The sequence below is a fragment of the Marmota monax genome, unplaced genomic scaffold (genome assembly GCF_021218885.2).
Source record: "Marmota monax isolate L192 unplaced genomic scaffold, Marmota_monax_Labrador192_F-V1.1 WCK01_AAM20220418_F8-fsc00020, whole genome shotgun sequence".
In the NCBI taxonomy this organism is placed as follows: domain Eukaryota; kingdom Metazoa; phylum Chordata; class Mammalia; order Rodentia; family Sciuridae; genus Marmota; species Marmota monax.
The window spans coordinates 22739818-22759685 of record NW_026692912.1 but is presented as its reverse complement, the minus strand read 5'-3'; the positions used below and the strand labels follow the sequence as shown (position 1 = coordinate 22759685).

At 63.5% G+C, this 19868-nt stretch overlaps 2 protein-coding genes across 2 annotated transcripts in view; both read left to right on the top strand.

The window, feature by feature from the left end:
• The window catches only part of Fibcd1 (fibrinogen C domain containing 1), a 31294-nt gene extending 20488 nt beyond the window's left edge, over positions 1-10806 (top strand). Inside the window, exons 5-7 of the mRNA XM_046451786.2 lie at positions 3507-3603; positions 6985-7164; positions 7648-10806. Of these exons, the coding sequence (XP_046307742.2) occupies positions 3507-3603; positions 6985-7164; positions 7648-7907 (537 nt within the window). The 3' untranslated portion in view covers positions 7908-10806. The remainder of the gene's footprint in view (positions 1-3506; positions 3604-6984; positions 7165-7647) is intronic.
• A 5199-nt stretch (positions 10807-16005) lies between these two features.
• Qrfp (pyroglutamylated RFamide peptide) lies at positions 16006-16873 on the top strand. Its single transcript, XM_046451785.2, has 2 exons — positions 16006-16134; positions 16349-16873. Exons 1-2 carry the CDS (start codon positions 16006-16008, stop codon positions 16820-16822), a joined length of 603 nt encoding a protein of 200 aa, XP_046307741.2. The 3' UTR covers positions 16823-16873.
• Positions 16874-19868: the final 2995 nt, after the last annotated feature.

Below are 19868 nucleotides of genomic sequence, written 5' to 3'. Positions count from 1 at the left end.
CTGACAGGAACGTGAGCCGTTCTCTCCAGCATCCTCCATGGGGTGGAGGCAGAAAGCGGGGGCTGTGCTGGCTCCAGCTGATGGCACCCGGGGGGGAGGGCCCAGGAGGTGGTGGCCCAGGAGGTGGGACCAGGAGGTGGTGACCCAGGAGATGGTGTGGCCCAGGAGGTGGTGGCCCAGGAGGTGGGACCAGGAGGTGGTGGGACCAGGAGGTGGGACCAGGAGGTGGTGACCCAGGAGGTGGTGTGGCCCAGGAGGTGGTGTGGCCCAGGAGGTGGTGTGGCCCAGGAGGTGGTGGGACCAGGAGGTGGTGAGACCAGGAGGTGGGACCAGGAGGTGGTGTGGCCCAGGAGGTGGTGTGGCCCAGGAGGTGGTGTGGCCCAGGAGGTGGTGTGGCCCAGGAGGTGGTGGCCCAGGAGGTGGGACCAGGAGGTGGTGGGACCAGGAGGTGGGACCAGGAGGTGGTGTGGCCCAGGAGGTGGTGTGGCCCAGGAGGTGGTGTGGCCCAGGAGGTGGTGGCCCAGGAGGTGGGACCAGGAGGTGGTGGGACCAGGAGGTGGGGCCAGGAGGTGGGGCCCAGGAGGTGGTGTGGCCCAGGAGGTGGTGGCCCAGGAGGTGGGACCAGGAGGTGGTGACCCAGGAGGTGGTGTGGCCCAGGAGGTGGTGGCCCAGGAGGTTGGACCAGGAGGTGGGACCAGGAGGTGGGGCCCAGGAGGTGGTGGGACCAGGAGGTGGGGCCCAGGAGGTGGTGGGACCAGGAGGTGGTGTGGCCCAGGAGGTGGGACCAGGAGGTGGGACCAGGAGGTGGGACCCAGGAGGTGGGACCCAGGAGGTGGTGGCCCAGGAGGTGGTGGGACCAGGAGGTGGTGTGGCCCAGGAGGTGGTGTGGCCCAGGAGGTGGGACCTAGGAGGTGGTGGCCCAGGAGGTGGGGCCCAGGAGGTGGTGGGGCCACACCCATGACCAGCACCCAGTTCAGAGGGCAGGGGGAAGGGGCTGAGGACAGCTCTTGGCACCAGAGGCTTGGGCCAGGCGGAGCCCCGGCCAGTGCTGCCAGGTGGGAGTGGACGTGATGGTGGACACCTGCTTCAGGCCTTGGCCTCAGGGGCGCAGGTTCAGCCTGTCTCTGGGCTGCGGCCATGAGGCGTGGGGGACATTGCCTGCTCTGCCATGCCTGGCCACAGAGACAGGAGTGTCCCAGCTTCTGTCTGCTGCGACGGGGCGTGGGGGGGGGACATGGAGCCCCAGGTGGGGCTGGGGTAGGGATCTGGTGAACAACATGGATCTGGGGAGAAGGACTCAGGAGAAGGGCCCTGCTGGACCCAGCGCCCGGCACTGCCCTGTCTCCACCCCTTCAGTGGGACTGGGGGAGCCCCGACCAGGAGCCCTGCCCTCTGCACGTCAGCTTGCCCAGCAGAGGAGCACAGGCAGGAGGAGCGCTGGCAGGCGGTGGTGATGGTACCTACTGTCTCACCCCCCTGCCGTGGGGGTGGGGGCTGAGGCTCAGGAGGGAGGGACGGAGGGGGCCCTGGGGCTCGGGACTCCTCCCCACAACTGCACCCCACTGGGCAGACCTGCTGTCTTCCTGCTCCAGGATCTGGGCCACTTCTGGCCTGGGTGGGAGGTCCCCGGACACAGACCCTGCCCCTTTGTTCTTCTGCCCCAGGCCCTGGGGGCAGGGTCCCGACCTCGTGCCCGACTCAGTCGTGTGGCTGGCACCAAACCTGCAGGGAGAGGGTTGATGGCCGTGCTCATGAGTGAAGGGCTCATGGCAGGCCCCGCAAGGAAGGCGGGTCAAAGGCCATATAGGGCTGGAGGCTGGAAGGATGCGGCCGGCCAGGGCAGGGGCAGCAGGAGGGAGGACAGGAGGGCCATGGCCAGGCCTGGTACTACCCAAGGCCCACCGTCCACCTGCTCACGCCAGACCTGAGCACAGCGGGTCATCTGGCGGGGGAGGGGCCTACTAGGATCTTCATTTTGAAGAGGAGGAATCGGAGGCTTGGGGCGGTGGAGTGGCTGGCCACAGCTGTCTGCAGAGCCAGGGCTCCAGACCCAGATCCTCAACCACCACGCTCCCGGCCTGGCACGTGCCGCCTTCTGTGCTGGGCGCACTGAGGGCCCAGTCACCTCTGGTGCCAGCAGGGCCTCCCGGGGGCGCCCAGCCCCACGGCCCCTTCGGCTCGCCCTCCGGCAGAAACAGGCTCAGCCCGCCGCCGCCTTCTCGGGGGAGCGCCTGAGCTTCTGCCAGGATTAGGCCTTTCAAAGGGCGCGTGCTCAGGGTCCCAATCTGTAGCCATCGATACGTCTCTCTGCCGCTCCTCAGATCTCTCTGAGCCTTATCGAATTTCCTTCCGCCCCAGCTGGTCCCTCCTGAGGACTTTGAAATTTCAGGGCTGGACCAGCTTGGAGGTAGTGGAGCAAGAAAAGACAGTGTCTTCTCCCCCCCCCCCCCCCCCCCCCCCGCTCTGTGACATCAGAGCAGCCCAGACGCCCGTGACTGCGGCGTCCCCACGGACCCAGCACATCTGGCTGCTGCACACCTAGCAGACCGCGGTCAGCCCTGGCACTTGGGCAGTTCCAAGCCACTGAAATCAGGCTGCTTAGTAATGAAACTGGCAGCTCCCGGGCACCACCGACAGATCTCTAACACGTCAGCCGCGGGCACAGATGGAGGCAGGTGGGCGGCGGGGGGCTGCCTCTGCCAAGGAGCAGGAAAAGGCTTGTTAAACAGAAAGGCGGAGGGGCCGGAAGGGCTGTCAGCGATCTTGTAAACACTCGAGGCAGCTCTGGCCTGGGCCAGCGCAGTCCTGATTTCAAAGCAATTTAACCGGTGGGACTCCCGATCCCAAACCAAGAATGTTATTAAAAGAAATAACAGAGGCAGCTCGGGGGCTGGTGGTACCTGGATCGCAGCCAGCCCTGTGTGGCCTCGCCGTCCTCCCCTGAGAAGCCCTGGGCTCGGGGTTCCCAGGCCCCCAAGGATCCCGGCCCAGGGAGCTGTGGGCGGGGCTGGGGAGGCGAGTCCAGGTGGGGGACGCTGTCTGAATGGGCTTTGTTCTCTCTGTTCCTGTTCATTTTGATCTGGAGAAAGATATCAGGGCTGACACGGTGGCACATGCCTGTGAGCCCCCCGGCTCAGGAGGCTGAGGCAGGAGGATTGAGAGTTCAAAGCCAGCCTCAGCAACTTAGTGAGACCTAGTCTGCAAAATAAAATATAAAGAGGGCTGGGGGTGGCTCAGCGGTTAAGGGTCCCTGGGTTCAAACCCCAGTCTTAAAAAAAAAAAAAGATATCAGGCTTGTCCCTCCCCTCTGCTTGGCCAGGGCGAGACTGAGGCCCAGCCCCCAGCAAGGCAGGGTGGGCCTGGAGCTGGGCCTGCTCCACGGCGACTCCTGACCTGGGCCGGGCAGTCCCGCCCGAGGCTCCCGAGCCTCCAAGGCTCCCCAGCCAGGGGCAGGACAAGGGGCGCCTGGGTCTAGGAGCCCCTCTCACCCCACGGTTGCCTTGCAGGTGTTCCAGCGCCGGGAGGACGGCTCCGTGAACTTCTTCCGGGGCTGGGAGGCGTACCGGGAGGGCTTCGGCCAGCTCACGGGGGAGCACTGGCTAGGTGAGACCCGCCACCGGCCTGCTGGGCCCTCTCCCCACGCACAGGCACTGCCCGGGCCCGGCCCCTCCCAAGTGGGTGGCAGTCTGAGGTCCCCTGGCCTGGGCAGGCCTGAGGCCACTCACAGGTGTCCCTGGCCAAGGGGACCTAGACGGGAGTGAATGAGGCCTGAGACAATGGAGCCAGAGGAGGGGTGGTCAGTGGTGGGCTGGCTCACGGGCTGAACAGAGAGGGAAGGGCGTCACATCCCTGCCCCCCGCTGTTGGAGTGGCCAGGAGCAGGGCACGAGGGAGTCTTGGTCTATGGAGGACACTCTGGGACCAGGTCACTGTCCTGGTTGCTGGAGCCATGACAGGTCCAGAGCACCAGGTCATGGTGGGACCAGGAGGACCAGGGACAGCTGGTCAGCAGTGCCCAGTGCCCTTCTGGGGAGGCCAAGCGTGTGAGCCGCCGGCTGACCTAGTCCGTGCCTGGCACGAGGAGTGCGCGGGAGGCTCTGGTGATCTCATTGTCATTACTTAATCTTATTTTTTTTTGGTGGGGTTCTTTTTTTTTTTTTTGTCTTTTTTGGAACTGGGGGTCGAACCCAGGGCTTTGCGAATGCAAGGCAGACGCTTTGCCACTGAGCTACATCCCAGCCCTCATTGTCATTACTTGACGCAGCACCTCCTTTAAACTCCCTCTGTATTTCAAACTTTGGGGAACCTTATTGAGTTTCATTCTCACCGATGATCACGAGGCTGGGTCCTGGGTCCTGCTCCAGGGGAGGGGCGGGGGTTGACGTGACTCAGACGCAGTCCCAACCGTGCTCTGTGGCTCCTCTGCGGGCACTGCAGCTGCCACCACAATCCCGGGGGGTCTTTCTTCACCCCCAGAAGGACGCCTGCCCTCTGGGGCCCGAGCAGGTTCTCTCACGCCTGGGGAGCGGGCCCAGGGGGAGGAGCAGGGGCAGAGGGAGCCCACCTGGACTCTCAGAGGGACCCCCGGGAGGGTGGGTGGTGCCACCCTGCACAGCCCGCCTGCTGTCTGCCCGGCGGAGTGTCCTACAGACGGCAGCTCCTGCGACCTCCGCCTACCTAGGAGGGACTCCTTTCTGCCTTCCACAGAAGGGGAGATGGAGGCACCTGTCACAGTGTGTGCAGGGTTGGGCGCCCCAGCCCTGCCCTTGAACCTCGCCCTGCACTGAGCCAAGGAAAAGCCGGGCAGGGTGGAGAGGCCCTGGCCAGGAGGCCCTGCCCCAGCCCACTCCGTCCAAGGGGTGTACAAAGCCGAAGCAGAAGGCGTCCAGGGAGGGGCCTGTCCCCACACGGCCACCCGCCACCTGGGAGCTGCGTTGGTGTCCTGGCTGCTCGGCGGCATCTTAATTGAAATCTATCAGCGGCCTCAGAAGGTGCGGGAGGAAGCATTAAAGCGGGGCCTTTATTAGTTCTGCGGAGCCAGGGCCTGACAAGAATGCCAAGTCCAGCCGGCCTCAGCCTCCCGGTGTGGCCGCCCTCTGCTTCTGCATGCCGGCTGGGCACCTTCTTCTTGGGTGCTTTTCCTATTGAGTTATGGGAGCTCTTTATATATTAAGGTCATTGATCCTGTGTCTGATACGCATGATACAGAGGGACTGCCCCTGGCTCACCCATCAGCTTCTTTTGTCTTTTGGTAATTCTTACTTCCTAGAAGTTTTAGACTTTGAGGTCGTCGATCCTGGCAGTCTTTTTGTTTATATCTCTGAATGTTAGGCCCGGATTCCTCACCCCCATTTTATCAATGTCTCTGGCACTTTTGGGGGGATGATTTTGGGAATTTTGTTTTAGGTTCATGATTTTAATGCCCCTGGGTGACCACATGAGACCTGGGGGCAGAAGGCTTCCCGGTTTCCTCCCCGCCCTCTTGACTTGAGCTCTGGGGAGGACGTCGGGGCTGCCTTCACCCTCCAGGGCCCGGGTCTCGGGGAGGAGCGACTCCCCATTCTGGCAGAGACCCCGGAAGATCCCCGGGGCTGGGAGAGCCCGGAAGGCTGAGTGGAGAGAGGCTGAGGGAGGAGGTGTCCGGTGCTGGAGGAAGGGTGCAGGGGGTGCTGCCCCCGCGTCCCCACCCCTTCATGGGCACCAGGAGATGAGTGTCACTTCACCAAAGCGTTGGTGGGCTCAGGATGGCCTCTGGGCACCAGCAACCATGTGGTGGTGAGCGAGAACCTCCCAGAATCCCCTGGGGCTGGCTCCCTCCCACCCTGTTCCTGGATCATGGGATTCGTCCTGGGCAAGGTCTGAAAAAGAGCAAGGGATCTGGTCCTTCCGCCTGGGTTCAAATCCCAGTTCTGCCCCTCAACAGCTGTGTGGCGTGGGCCACTCACTAGGCCTCTCTGAGCTTCACCCTCCTCCCCTGTGCAGCAGATCCCCAGCCACCTGGATAGCGTGTGAGGGGGCCAGGCACTGGGGAGGGGCTGCGTGGAGGGGGCTCAGCCTCGCCCTCTGCCCTCTGAATCATTCCTCTGTGTGCCCGTGCCTGCCAGGTGGTGGCTGTAGTCACCCTGAGGCCCCTGGGTCAGGGAGGGGGAGGGCAGCTGGCCCTGGAGGAGAAGGCGGGACCCTGCGCTGAAGCTGCGAGCCCCTTGGGGAGGAGCAGGGCTGACACAGGAGCCGGGAGGCCTCCCGCGAGGTCTCACCTCTCTTTCCCGTCCCCTGGGCGGGGGGGGGGGAGCAGGAGAAGGAGGGCAGGGGCAGGCCAGACACAGGCCAGGCCTTGGAGATGGCAGGAGACGGGCAACACCTTGGCCTCCTGGGCTCAGCCAGCGTTTATTGAGCACCTGTTATGCTGGTGTCAGCAGTGGCCAGGACAGACGGACTGCTCTCATGGAGCTTCTGCCGGGTGGGGCAGCCACAGGACAGGCAGCTGGACCCGAAGGACGGACCCTGAAGGGGGTGCCTCTGGGATCGGCAGAGGAGACTGCCAACCCAGACAGGAGGTCAGACAGCCTTCCTGACCTGGAAAGGAGGAGTGGGGACAAGTGGTCCTCGGCAGAGGGAACAGGATGTGCAGAGGCTCCGAGGACAGATGAGGAGTGCGAGTTCCATTTGCCACCTGGGGATGAGGGAGGAGGATGCCAATGTCCCCAGACTGTTCCTGTTTTTCTTCCAGCCATCCACTAGAGTGGGAGGCATAGCCCAACTTAAAGCGAGCAGAGAAAACCAAACATGAAAACCATCAGTCTCCAGGCTCCTGTCAAACACAGGCCTACAGGAAGAAGGAAGTAGCCCAGAGCTGATGGCACCCACTTGGTGGTTGCTGCCTTTTCTTCACCAAACACGAGCTCAGCTCTTGTTTCCCCTCAGTTCTCTCTGGGAGGCACGTCCCAAGCCCGTGCCCTCTCCCACCATTCTCTTCCTCCCTCAGGGCTCAAGAGGATCCACGCCCTGACCACGCAGGCGGCCTATGAGCTGCACGTGGACCTGGAGGACTTTGACAACGGCACCGCCTACGCCCGCTATGGGAGCTTCGGGGTGGGCTTGTTCTCGGTGGACCCCGAGGAGGACGGGTACCCGCTCACTGTGGCTGACTACTCGGGCACTGCAGGTGAGGCTCCGGCTACAGCAGGGCCGGGGAGACGAGGTCTTGCCTCGTCTGCACTCTGGGGTCGGGGTCAAGGCCACTGATCAGCACCTCCAAGTCCTGTTTTGCAGACCAGGAGTCAGGGCTCCCAGGGCCTCGCAGAGGCCTCCGGGCTGCGCATCCCTGGGCTGTGCGTCCCGAGCCATGGTCTCTGGGCTGGGGCAGGGCGCGAGGAGAGGGGGCGTGGCAGAGCTGGGAGGAGCCGTGAAGACCACCTGGGGACGCCCTGGTGGCCCCACGTGTGCACACGTGCAGGGGCTGGAGTGCATGAGGTGTGTACACCTGTGCGTGTGCAGGGTGTGTGTACATGTGTGTACACTCATGTCAGGGGATGGGTCACAAGCACACGTGGCCAGCGAGCCGTGCGTCTGTGCCTGTGCTCATGCCTGCAGTGCACCTGGGCGCGCCTGGGCCGGAGTGCACACCTTCGTGCGAACTTTTGCGCAGGTGACTCCCTCCTGAAGCACAGCGGCATGAGATTCACCACTAAGGACCGTGACAGTGACCATTCGGAGAACAACTGTGCTGCCTTCTACCGTGGTGCCTGGTGGTACCGTAACTGCCACACTTCCAACCTCAATGGGCAGTACCTTCGTGGCGCCCACGCCTCCTATGCCGACGGCGTTGAGTGGTCCTCCTGGACCGGCTGGCAGTACTCACTCAAGTTTTCTGAGATGAAGATCCGGCCGGTCCGAGAGGACCACTAGACTGGCAGTGTTCAATCTGAGTGTCCTCCAGCCACACCCCATGGCGCTGCCCCTACCCCCACCTGTGTCCACCCCTGCCTGCTGCTGAGAACCTTCTCTGCCCACCTGTGCATGGCTGACCTGCTTTCCAGGAGGGGAGGGCCAGACCAACCTCGTCACTAACTCCCCAGGGGACGGGGGTCACACATCACCTCCTTGCCCTCCTGCCCGCCCACTCCCTGTTTGCCTCTGCTGATGGGGCCTGGTGAGCTTCTCCACCCAAAATCCTGCCGCCTAGACTGTGGCTCCTGTGCTGTGTCCGCCCCTCCTGGCAGGGTCCGTGGGGTCCGCCGCGCGCCCTGGTTCTGGACGGTGCCCCCAGGCAGCCCGAACCCCTGGCAATGAGGCGACAGAGAGCGAGGGGCTTCAGCACCGCGGCCTTTCCAAGAGACCAGTGGGGGGCGCTCTCCTGAGCCCAGTCCCGAGGCCCGAGGCCCTCCCAGCACCTGCCCATTTCCTGGGGGCCTGGAGTGCTCACCCTTCCCCAGAAACTGAGCCCTGCCATGCCCCAGGCCAGGCTGGGCACTGCTGCCTGCAGGGACCCGGGTGGGGGCCAGCTGAGACCCCACTCTGTGCCCGGGGCAGGCCTCCAGGCCCTTGGCTTGCTGTGCCCGTCGTCTCCACCAGGCTCAAAGGAGGCCCAACCTGGCTCCCGCCCAGCCTCCCTCCAGCCTCCCTCCAGCCTCCCGCCTTCCTCCTGCCTGGCTGGCGGCCGGGCCCATCCTGCCCGGGACTGCAGCTCTTCAGGAAGGTCTCCCTTTGGGCCCTGCCCTGCTGAGGGTCGGGGTGGCCTGGAGGGTCTCATGGGCCCTTGGAGGCAGGCTGGGGTTCCAGCCCTCAGCCGCCTGCCCGAGCCCTGGGACCCCATGTTGGCAGCAGGACCAGCCCCAGGGCTGCTCATCCAAGTTCCTGCCTGGGGGACCTAGTGGGGGTCCTGGGGACAGCCAGCAGCCAGCCTGTGCCCCACCAGCGCCTCCTCCTCCTCCTCCTCCTCGGTCAGGAGGGACCTGAACCCGTGACCTGAGCGTGGGCCTGCTCCCTGCTCGCCTGAGGGCCCCGCCTGGCCGCTTGCCCTGGACAGCGCCTCACTCTGCCTGGCCTCGGCTTCAGCGAATGTCAGCAGCACGTCTGTCTGTGTGGCCAAAGCCCTGGGTACTGGACAAGGCCAGGCTGCGGCCCATTGGGCATCAGCTGGAAGCAGAGGCAGCCAGGAAGCAGCTCAGCGTGGCCAGAGCGGGGCTGGAGCCGCCAGAGCAGGTGGCTTCCCCTCTGCAGGAACCAGGAGCACCAGCGCCGTCATGGGGCAGGGCCGGGCGGGCCCACAGCTCATCCCGGGGGCTCTCCCATGGCCCCAATGGAGCCGGCCTCTGCTGCCAGCCTCGCCGTGCCAGCCTCACTGTGCCAGCGCTGCCTAGGCACATGCGCTCTCTGATGTGTCATCAAACAAGCCCCCGTGAGCGCCGTGCTAATGGAGTCACAGATGTGTGTGGCGGGCGGCGCGGCTGCCCGTGCCAGGCTTGGCTGCGGCTCAGACTTGCTGGAGCTCTGCCCGGTGGGCAGCAGGGGGAGGGGCAGCAGGAACAGGTGAGGGCCGCCTACAGGGGTCCGTCACTCCCCAGGGCACCAGGCCAGGGCTGGCACCACTAGGGGATGTGGCCTTCCTGGGACTGGCGAATGCACACAAGGCCCGTCGCAATGAGGCATGTCAGGGCAGCAACCTGCTATCCCCATGTCCCCAGTGGGCATCTGACATGGGCTGGCAGAGAGCAGACGGTCCTGGGCCACAGCCCTGGCCTTGAAGAGCCCACAATCTCATGTCCATGCAAATGGCCGCCCCTGAGATAGGAGAGATCACAGGAACCGGGGCACGCTGGGAGACCGTAGGGCCTGAGGGGTGAGTGACCAGGCCCACTGTCTGGTATGGGCGGAGGTCACCAGGACCCACTGTCATTGCACACAAACCTTGCCCCACTGGGCCCAATTTGATGGCCTGGCAGTGGGCTGCCCATGTCCCGGGATGTCACCTAGCCCAACTCCCTCCCCTTTACTTCCTTCCTTGGTGAAGACGGTGAGCCAAGCCATGCCGCTCCACGGGGACCCGGGCGTTACTCGCTGACTCCCCACCGACTTTGGAAATGTCCTCTGCAAGCCCGCGGGCTCTGGGGCCTCAGCCCAGTCCCCTGCTTCTCTCTGATCCTCTCAGAGCATGAGGCCAAAGGCCACTCAGCTGGTGGCCTGGGCTCGCCAAGAGCAGAGGGTGGGAGGACCCTGGTTCACACCCTGGTGGCCTCAGCCATAGCCAGGAGACATCCCCCAGCTGCGCTTCCCTGAAGCTGCCTAGGAACGGGATTTCTGCCCCGGGGATGAAGGTGATGTTGGCAGTGCCCATCGTCCTGGTGCCCCTCGCTTGACCGCCACCCACCCTCATCCACACAGGCGTCTGGTGGCTTGGCTGGTGGGAGATGGTGTCTTGTCTCTCTCCAGCCGTGATTCGGGGAATTTGCTGTCAACGTGGACTGCCACCGGGGACTCGGGGCCCTGGCAGGAGAGGGAGGAGGGATGGGCAGATGGGACCTGGGCACGGCCTGCTGGCCCCCACAGATCCCCGTCCCCTGTAGGAGTCAGGACGCCAAACTTGGAGCCAGGTGACCCTCCCGCCGATCCCCAAGGTCCTCCGTTTCTTCATCTCCTGGCAGAGAAGTTGCCCCAGAGCTCCGAATGGCCCAGGTGGCAGCAGACTCAGCAAACCCGGGCCTGGGGTCTGGCCTGAGGGGATGGGGGCGAGGACTGATGGGCAGCTTGTCACATGGCCTTCAGTGCGCTGGGACTGTGCAGGAACTCTGCAGGCCAGCCAGGCACCCCGTGGGCAGAGCCCGGTGTGAGGCCTGAGCTGCAGGGGCTGTGCACTGGGCGTCCCGTGGTTCCTGTCTGTAATAAAGTCTCGTGGTGACCCGGCTGCAGCCTCAGCCTGTAACCCTGCTTGGTGTCCATGTTACAGCACGAGGTGGGCCAGACGACACCAGGTTTCCCAGTATCTCCCTAAATCGCTGAGGCTGGCCTCAAACTCGTGATCCTCCTGCCTGGGCCTCCTGAGTTGCTAGGATTACAGGCAAGGGGCTGCTGCACCTGGCAAGAAGAAAGGCCTTTTTTTTTTTTCTTACAGTGGGGATGGAACCCAGGACCTCGCCCATGACAGGAAGCTCCCCATCATAAGCCACATCCCTGCCCCCCCACTTTTATTGGAACAGCCAAAGGGCTCTCAAGGCAGCTTTGCTGCTCAAGAACTTTTGGCGGAGCCAGCTGGAGGCTCCGTGGACGATGGTGGCCTGGGCCTGGCCAGCAGGGGTGGGAGTAGCCACGGCCCAGTGACTGGGCTTCCCCCTCTCCCTGGGCCTGGGCCACCTGGCATCCCCCAGCGTCCTCGGGGTGACACCCTGCCCTGCGGGCCTCCCAGGGCTGGACTGGCACTCAGAGGCACTGAGACTCTTAGGAACTGACCATCCCTCAGGGCTGCCACCCGTAGAGCAGGAGGGAGCCGGGCAGGCGGGCGGGCAGGCGGGCAGTGCTGCCGGAGCTCCCAGGGCCCCACGGCTCAGCAAGGGACACGGCCAGGGCACAGCTGGCTCGTGGCTGGGCCAGGTGTGGACCCCAGTCCTGGGGCTCACATGTGGCTTCACGGGGGGCCCGGATCAGGGAGTCTGAGGTCCACACGCTCATGCCCGTCTCAGCTTCCTCACCTGGAGGGAAAAGGACAGGCGGTCCCCAGGACCCCAGGCCGCGGGTCAGCTGGGACAGGCTGGACGCGGCCTGGTCCACCTCAGGACGTCCTCAGCCTTTGAGGAGCCACCTGCCAGCCCCTGCCCCAGGTTGCTTCCCCTCGGGTTCCCTGTGTCCACCCCGAGGCCGAAAGCCCCGGGCCACTGGCTGCCCTTCGCAGACCCTGCTGTGCCCACGGGCCCAGCTTCACGGCCTGTGCTTCCAGGCGGCCCAGACCGGCACCTGTCCTGGTGGAGTCCCCTTCTCGGCACCAGAGGCCCCGCGAGCTGTGGCACTGCTGACACCCGCCTGCTCGGGAGTCGCGGAGCCCGGCTGCTGGAAGGAGCTGGGACTGCCTCGGGAGCCAGGCTTCCAGGCTGTGGGCTGGGGGACGCCTGGCCAGTCCTCAGAGCCGGGAAGTTCGGCACCAAGCCCAACATCTGCCCTGGCTCCAGGCTGGCCACTGATGCTGCCCCATTGAGCCCAACAGGGCACTTCCTGTGCCCCACCCAGAGCCACAGGCCTCAGCCCTAGGGCCCTTCTTGGAGCCCAGTAGGTCAAAGCTGAGTATTTCTTGGGGTGTGGGGTGGCCTGCAGGGGCCCACACGGCCCTCCTGCCCACAGCTGGCCCCAGGGCATCCTGCCAAGCTCAGCTTAGGAACCAGGACCTCGAATTCTGCACCCAAAAGAACTGAAGCACAGAGAGGTCATGCTGCTGGCCCAAGCCTCACGGCACAGAAGGATCTATGGAAATCAGCAGCCAGTGTCACCACGGCCAGCTCCCCCCACCACGCACTCACACGTGGGCACATGACGCAGGTCTGTGCACACAGGTCTGAAGCCAGGGCCAGATCTGAGGCAGCCTGGCCAGCCAGACTCGCCCCGCACCTGCAGCTGCAGCCCCTTCCGCAGGCCGCCAGGGACGTGTCCAAAGGCTGTCCACATCCCCCAGCACCCGAGACACAGGTGACCTGCCAGCTGGGTGGGGGCCCCTGGAAAATCCTCTGGGCTCAGTTCCCAGCTTGGTGTGAGCAGCCGGCCCCAGGCCACAGGAGAGTGGCCACGACTGCCCACTGTCAGCCAGGGCAGAGCTGGGCCAGGTGAGGACAGAGGCTGGCGGCTCCTGCTGTGGCCTGCAGAGCTCCTCAGACAGGGCAGGGCCATCCTGCGGGGGGGGGACAGGGAGGCCCAGGCTGAGCCCCACGCCCCTTGGCTCTGGAGAGCAGGCCCCACGGCCTCCACCTGCTAAGCCACGCAGCCCTGTGCGGTCAACTCTCGAGTGCCCCAGCAGAGCAACGTCCGACTCTGCAGTGGTCAGTGGCCACATCAGGGCAGAGCTGATCCCGCAGGAAGCTGCCAGGGCAGGTCCCCGATAAAAGGAGCGGCCTCGCAGCACCCACCATGCAGTTCCTGTCGCGTCCTCACGACTAAACACTCAGGGTCACTCCAGGTGAGCTGGGCTGCAGGAAATAACCACACAAGAGACAGATACCTTTTTCTTTGGGTCCTGTGACCTTAGGGGTCTGGAAAGAGAGAGAGAGAGAGAGAGAGAGGAGCACGTGCTGACCCTTTTATTGAGGAGAAGCCATTCAAACGAGGCCAGGGGTCAGGTGTCAGGGGCTGGCTCTAGCCTGGTGGTGTCTGCTGTCAGCAGGTTGTCTGACACCTGGGTAGGCCACACCCAAGGGCAGAGCAAGAGAAGGGGACAGGGCAAAGGGGTAGGATCACAAAGGAACAGGGGAGTGTAGCTCAACTCCATGGTGACACGCCTACACCTGAAGACAGGCCCTCAACTTCCTGAGCTGGGACGACGCCCAAGTCACCAGGAAATGTAGTGATAGGTCAGAGCCTCTTGCTTCAGGATGGAAGGCGGGGTCACTCAGAGTGGCTCCCCACAGTTGCCTGTGCCCCACATGGATGGTGGCCCTGGGAAGCAGGTGGAAGCACACCCTGCCCATGAGCCATCTGGGAGAAGCCACCTGGTGGCAGGAGGCTGGGAGTGACAGAGGCTGTGTCCCCACTGTGGGCACCAGTGGGGAAGGAGCAGGAGTCGATGACCACATGACCCACACGGCGCCCTTGCCACTGTCCACACTCTGTTACAGCCTGGCCTTGGGGTCCCCTTGCTGTGGCCTGGAGGTGGAAGGGATGACTCTCAGAGGGTGATCTCAGAGGGACGAGAGGGCCACGTCCACCCAGCGGGACAGTCAGCAGAATTTGAAAACAACGTATCACTCTGGGCCCGGTAGGGGAGTGCGAGGGGGAGAGCCAGAGCATGCATTAAGGGACAGCGACTGTGGGGCCAGCCATGGGCTGGAGAGGGCCCAACTGGCCCCACAGCACCAGCGCCCACTGCCAGCCTCGCCTCGGGCTCAGGCAGGCGAGGTGCAGCACCTCTCGCCTTCCTGTGCGAGGGGAACGGCCATAGGCCGTCGCTGGCTTCATGGTGTGTGACTTCCTACTAGAGCAGCCGGCGGGAGTGTGGGGGGTGGCCATCCCCTCACCCCATCTCCTGGGAGAGCCAGGCTGGCCCACAAAGACGTGTGCATTGGATTATTAAGAGTGGCCCGGGAGCTGCAGCCCGAGGACTTGAGGGTGGGTGGCTGGTGCCCACGATGGGCAGCTAATGATGGCCACTCTCCTCCAAAGGGCAGCATCCGCCCCGCTCATCGGGCCACATCCTGTCGCGCTGGCCTGCATTGTGTGGCCAGCACGGCCCCCTCCTTGACCACCAGTGCTCCCAAAGGAATCCCAGGGTCAGGAATGCGCGGCAATCAGGCAGCGTGGGGAGGGACGCCTGGGGGCCTATAAAGCTGGCCTCCCAGACAGGGACCCCGAGAAGCTCCGCCAAGCCCAGTGCCAGGCCCAGGGACGCCCCTCCCGGGAGTAGCCGGCGGCATGGTGAGTACAGCCCTGTCCCGGCAGGAGCTCTGGGAAGGCCCTCAGCAGGAGCTGGGCATGGGCGGGCAGCAGTGGGCACCCGAACCAGGGCACGGGAAAGGCCCAGCACTGGGGAGACCTGACCTGGTCCTGCCACAGCCACTCTGCCAGGGCCAGGCCCTTCTCCCACAGTGCTCTTCCTGCCACTTCCTGGGCCTCCCTGTGCTCCGTGGTGAGGCTCCCCAGTTTCTCCCAGGTTCTCAAAGGGTCTGGACTCCCCCAAAGGGGAGAGTGGCCACATTCTGCTCCACGTCAAGATGTGCCCTTTCTCGAGGCCTGGAGGGCACCCCAGGTATACCTCTCCCCAGGAGGGGCTGCTCCCGGGTCCACATTCTTTCCACCAGGAGCATGGGCAGTGTGTGCTTGTCCCCTGCAGAAAACTGCCCACGCCACCAGGCCCTGATGGGAGAGGGAGAGCCAGCCTGACTGGTACAGCCAGCTCCTGTGGGGGGCTTCCCTGGCAGCCGGAGCCTGCCCCAGCCCCAGGGGGAGGGAGCCCAGGAGAACTGCTTTGGGCAGAGAGCAAGTTTGCTCTGACGATTCTTTGAAGCTTTCTGGCTGAGCTCACTGTGAAATGTTTTCAAGGAGCCGTTTCTGGAAAGAGCCCTGGGGAGTTTCTGGAAGGAGCTCTTCTCCAAAGCGGGTGCTCTCTCTTCCAGCTTCAGAGCCACTACTCAGAGGACGAGCCAGCTCTGCTCACCCTCGGTCATTACCAAAAAGTCTCCTCTGGGCGAAGGGAGCGGCTTAGTGTCAAGGCTGGCGCATTCCGGGAGGTCTCTTGTTTTAGACAGTCACACATGGGGGACAGCAGCAAGTCAGGGTGGGCCACACTTGGGTCCAGCACAGTTAGAAGCCGTGGGACCCTGGACGCTCACGTTGCCCATCTGAGCTGATGGGGATGGCACCCCTGCTCTCAGAGGGGCCTGGCACCCCAAGAAACCATCCCAGCCACGAGAACCGGGCGTTCAGAGACTCCACTTTCTGGCCCGCACCTGGGCATGATCCTTCTTCCTTTCTGGTGATTTCCTGCCTGAAAAAGTGGGAATGACACTGGTGACAGTTTACATGGAGCAGCAGTGCGGTCCTGCAGGGAAAGCTTGTCGCTCAGGCCCCCCATGTCCACTGTGTGTGTGGAGGATCGGTCAGGTCACCTGCTCCCCCCCAGTTGAGTGTCTGAGTTAGGGCAGGGCCACCAATTCCCTGCTCTCAGGAGCCACCTGTTCCTGCCCTAGAGACAGCAGAGAGGATCCCGGTAACCAGCTCACCAGACCCACTCACTGTCAAGTGCAAACAGAGAAACTGACACTTCTCACTTCCTACCCCGTGGCTCTGAGATGATAGGGCCCGAGAGTCAATAATTATAATGAAAGGAAATGAATCCAAATTCCCGCAGCCCTCCCGGGGCTGCCTGGGCACCGCTCTGAGCCGTTCAGAGCCTGAGTGTGACAGCGCTAAGCTGCTGCGGCGGTTGTGTGGCAGGGACCGCGGGAGCGTGAGAACCAGCCTAATTGGTACAGTCAATTCCTGAGCCTGCTAAGAAAAGAAAGGCCTGGTCCCCAAGGCTGCTTGGAAGCTGGGCTCAGGTGGGCCATCCAGCTGGGTAATGACCACCCTTGGGTGGTCACCCAGGCCTTGGGAGTCCGTTGATGGACTGTTGAGTGTGGCCACAGCACGGCCGTGACCCTCTCCCTCTCTCCTCTGGTCAGGTGAGGAGCCATCTCTCCACGCCCTTCCTCCTCCTCCTGCCACTGGGAGCCTGTCTCCCTCTGCTGGACACGAGGGAGCCCACAGACACCGGGGGTGCCATCGCAGCCGGTATGAGCTGGGCCCACCTGGCCCAGGGGTCCAGACCCCACTTTGTGTGGGGCCCCGCCAGGTGGCCAAGAGCACCGCACGCACAGGCCCCACTTGCCAGGGCTGAGGGGCTGCCGGCCTCCGGTGGGGAGCAGGCTGGCCTCCGCCTCGCCAGGCAGGACGGCAGTGAGGCCCCGGGCGAGAAGGCAGGTGGCCCGTTAGGGAGCCTGGCCGAGGAGCTCAGTGGCTACAGCAGGAAGAAAGGCGGCTTCAGCTTCCGCTTTGGCCGGCGTCGTCGGAGGGCCAGGCGTTCTCGAGGGGCGGCGCCCCACGTCTCCCCTGCCCTCCTCCTTCAGCCTCCGAGACCCAGACCCGTCGGGTGCTGAGCAGGGGACGGGCGAGGTGTGCGCTTGCTTTTGACTTCTAACTTTGCTGAAGAGAAGAAAAGATAAAGGCAAGGAGGAGCCGCTGCGCCCTGGCGGGGAGCCACCAGCCTGCCCAGCCCCGGGCGGCTCTCGGCGGGGGTGGGGGGGAGCGGCGGCTGCGGGGCCGGGCCGTGAGTGGGTGAGCTGCCGAGCCGCAAGCCGGGAGGGGGACCGTCACTGCGGGGTAATCGGGTTCTCACAGTCTCCAGAGGGACGCCGGCAGCTGGCATTCGAGTGCATCGGCCAGCGAGCACATTCCCTGGGTACAGAGGAGAGACCGGGGAGACCCGACACAGCAAGGCGACAATCTCCTTCTCCCCATTAACACGAGATCCCTGAGGAAGAGGACCTGCCTGGCTGAGCACCTTCAGACCGCGGCCCCCCGCCCCCCGCCCGGCCACCCCTCTGCGGCTGTCCCTCCTGGAGGGCGGTGTTTGCAAGCCCGGAACCCCGTGGGAGATGAACTAGGAAGGAACACGTTTTTGCTGTAGCAGGGTTGCATTTCGAATGCTCAAAATATGGATGTGTTGTGCGTATCTTTTGAAATAAAAGTCGTGACAACTGTGAAGTCATAATGAAATGCCGGCTTCTCCCCAAGTCCTCAGGGCCTCAGAAACTTCCTTTTCCTAAGCTCCGAGCGCCTCTGCTTTGGGGAGATGGAAATCTGCCGCCCGCGCTGGCAGACCTCTCCTCGCATCCCCTTAATTGGCAGCTGGTCAAAGGTACAGGGAGCCCCGGAGCCGGCTCCCTCCTCCTCCGCTTGCTGCTTGGTCCCCGCTTTCCTCAGAACAGGGAGCATTAGGGAAATGACACCCCCACCCGCGGGAAGGCTGGCGCTCAGCCTGGAGTGGCTGCAGGCCCGTGGCCAGGAAGAGCATCCCCTTCAAAGGCTGCCGAGCGTCCCCGCGTCCCGTGTCCGAGGCAGCAGTCAGAAGCTGCTCACTCTGAGGACGCCTATTGATGTTGCTATGGCAACAGCTCCCTCCCCCCTCAGCACTGCGGCTCACCCCGTCCACAACTGAATAATTTTCCATTGAGCTGTCACAATTAATTGGTGGATTTTTATTAGCCTTTTAGAACCACCCTGGGCCGGCCCAGCTGGCACCTTGGAGCATGCCAGTGTTTCCCTTCTATGAGTGACTACGTTCCCCAGTAGCAGCTCTCAGTCTGTGGCAGCCAGAAAGCCACTTCATTAAGGCGACAGATCCGAGCCACCAAAGAACCGCCGCCTGGGGAGAGGACGGCGAGTGAGGTGGGGACAGCCCAGGGTGAGAGCCGTGCCCGCCCGCCGCACACTGCCTCTCCCGGTGCCCACTGTGCCCACACAGAAACAGACGCCCTGCGGCCTTGCCGGGCGCCCTGGGTCCTGGAGCTGCTGTGATAGGGACAAGCCCGAGGGCACCAGGGTCTGGGAGGCACGTCCTCCTCAACTCTCGCCCCTGTCTGAGGAAGAGCTGATCGAGAGGCTCTTGGAGGGCTGGGGTGAGCTCAGCGGCAGAGGGCTCCTGCTGTGCCCCAGGCCCTGGCTTCAGCCCCCAGCACCACAGGAAAAAAGAACTCCTGCAAAGCATTGCGGTCATCACCTGCTACATGTCACTAGGGGGGTGGACACAACCCCTGGAGCATCATCTGTAAGGATGGGCAGAAAGGGGCGATGTGATTCCGACTGATTCCCTTGCCTGCAGGTGTGCTCAGTCAGCTGGGGTGCCCAGCCCACTTTGCGGGGGACAGTAATCTGGAGTGACCCTGTCCTGGCTCATCCACACGCTCATCAAAGACCAGGTGGACAGGCCAGGCTGAGGCAGAGAGGTGCCCTGGAGCAGGTCCCCTGCCCACCTGCACTTGCCAGCCTCCGTGCTCTCAGAAAGGACGAGCCCTTGGCCACTGGTCTTGAGAACCTGGAGGACGCGGAGCTGAGCCCTCCGCCCAGCCCTGCCCACGCTGGGTCTGCACTGGCAGGTGTCCATCCAGCAGGCTTAGACGGGCCTCGGTGGAGGAGCCTGGGAAGAAGAAAAGGGGGTGGGAGGCTTCAAAGCAGTGGCTGAGCTCGGCCACCCTCTCGGCATTAAGAGCCAACGCTTCCTCTGCCCAGTGTGCTTGAACACCTGAGCTCGCAGGTTGAACCGAGGGCTCTGACCTGTTCCACCACTGCCAAGACACCTGGTCGCACTTCCTCCTCAAGTCCCAGCACCCCCCCACACACCCCGTGGTCCTCCCTGGGGAGAGCTCTCGTCGCCTCCAGGCTGGTGAAGGTGACACTCAGGAAGCATTTACTTTGGAGCAGGGATTCAGCCCCCTAGTGCCCAGCTTTCTCCCCCAGCCTGGCGGCTCCTGCTCCTCTCCAGAGCCCTCGAGAGCTGCCTACAGCTGTTCCCTATGTTTACTTCAGACACAGAAAGGGGTTCCTCCTGGTGTGCCCTTCAGTGGCTCACGTCTGTCTGTAATCCCTGACTTGAGAGGCCAAGACAGGAGGATGGCAAGTTAAAGGCCAGCCTGGGCAACTTAGTGAGGCCTTAGTGAGACCCTGTCTCAAAATAAATAAATAAATGAAATGAATGGAAAAGCTAGGCACGATGGCCACGCTTGTGATCCCAGCAACTGAGGAGGCTGAGGTAGGAGCATCGCAGGTTTGAGGCCAGCCTGGGCAATTTAGCAAGACCTTGTCTCAAAATAGAAAATAAAAAGGGCTGGGATGTAGCTCAGTGGTAGAGCACCTCTGTGTTTAATTCCCAGTATTGGGGGTTGGGGGGGTGGGGAATTCAGAATACTTCTGTCTATAGTTTCCTGTATGTTTCAAAAATCAAAATTCTTCTTTTGGAGGGCGGGTATCAGGGATTAAACTCGGGCGCTTGACCACTGAGCCACATCCCCAGCCCTTTTTATTTTGCATTTAGAGCCAGGGTCTCACTGAATTGCTTAGGGCCTTGCTTTTGCTGAGGCTGGCTTTGAACTCGCGATCCTCCTACCTCAGCCTCCTGAGCTGCTGGGATTACAGGCACGTGCCACT

Excerpts from the sequence above, each read along its gene's own strand:
- Qrfp (XM_046451785.2), top strand. The coding sequence starts at position 16,006 with ATGAAAGGAAATGAATCCAAATTCCCGCAGCCCTCCCGGGGCTGCCTG. Across the intron at positions 16,135-16,348 it reads GTGGCAGGGACCGCGGGAGC|GTGAGGAGCCATCTCTCCAC; the intron begins GTGAGAACCAGC and ends TCCTCTGGTCAG.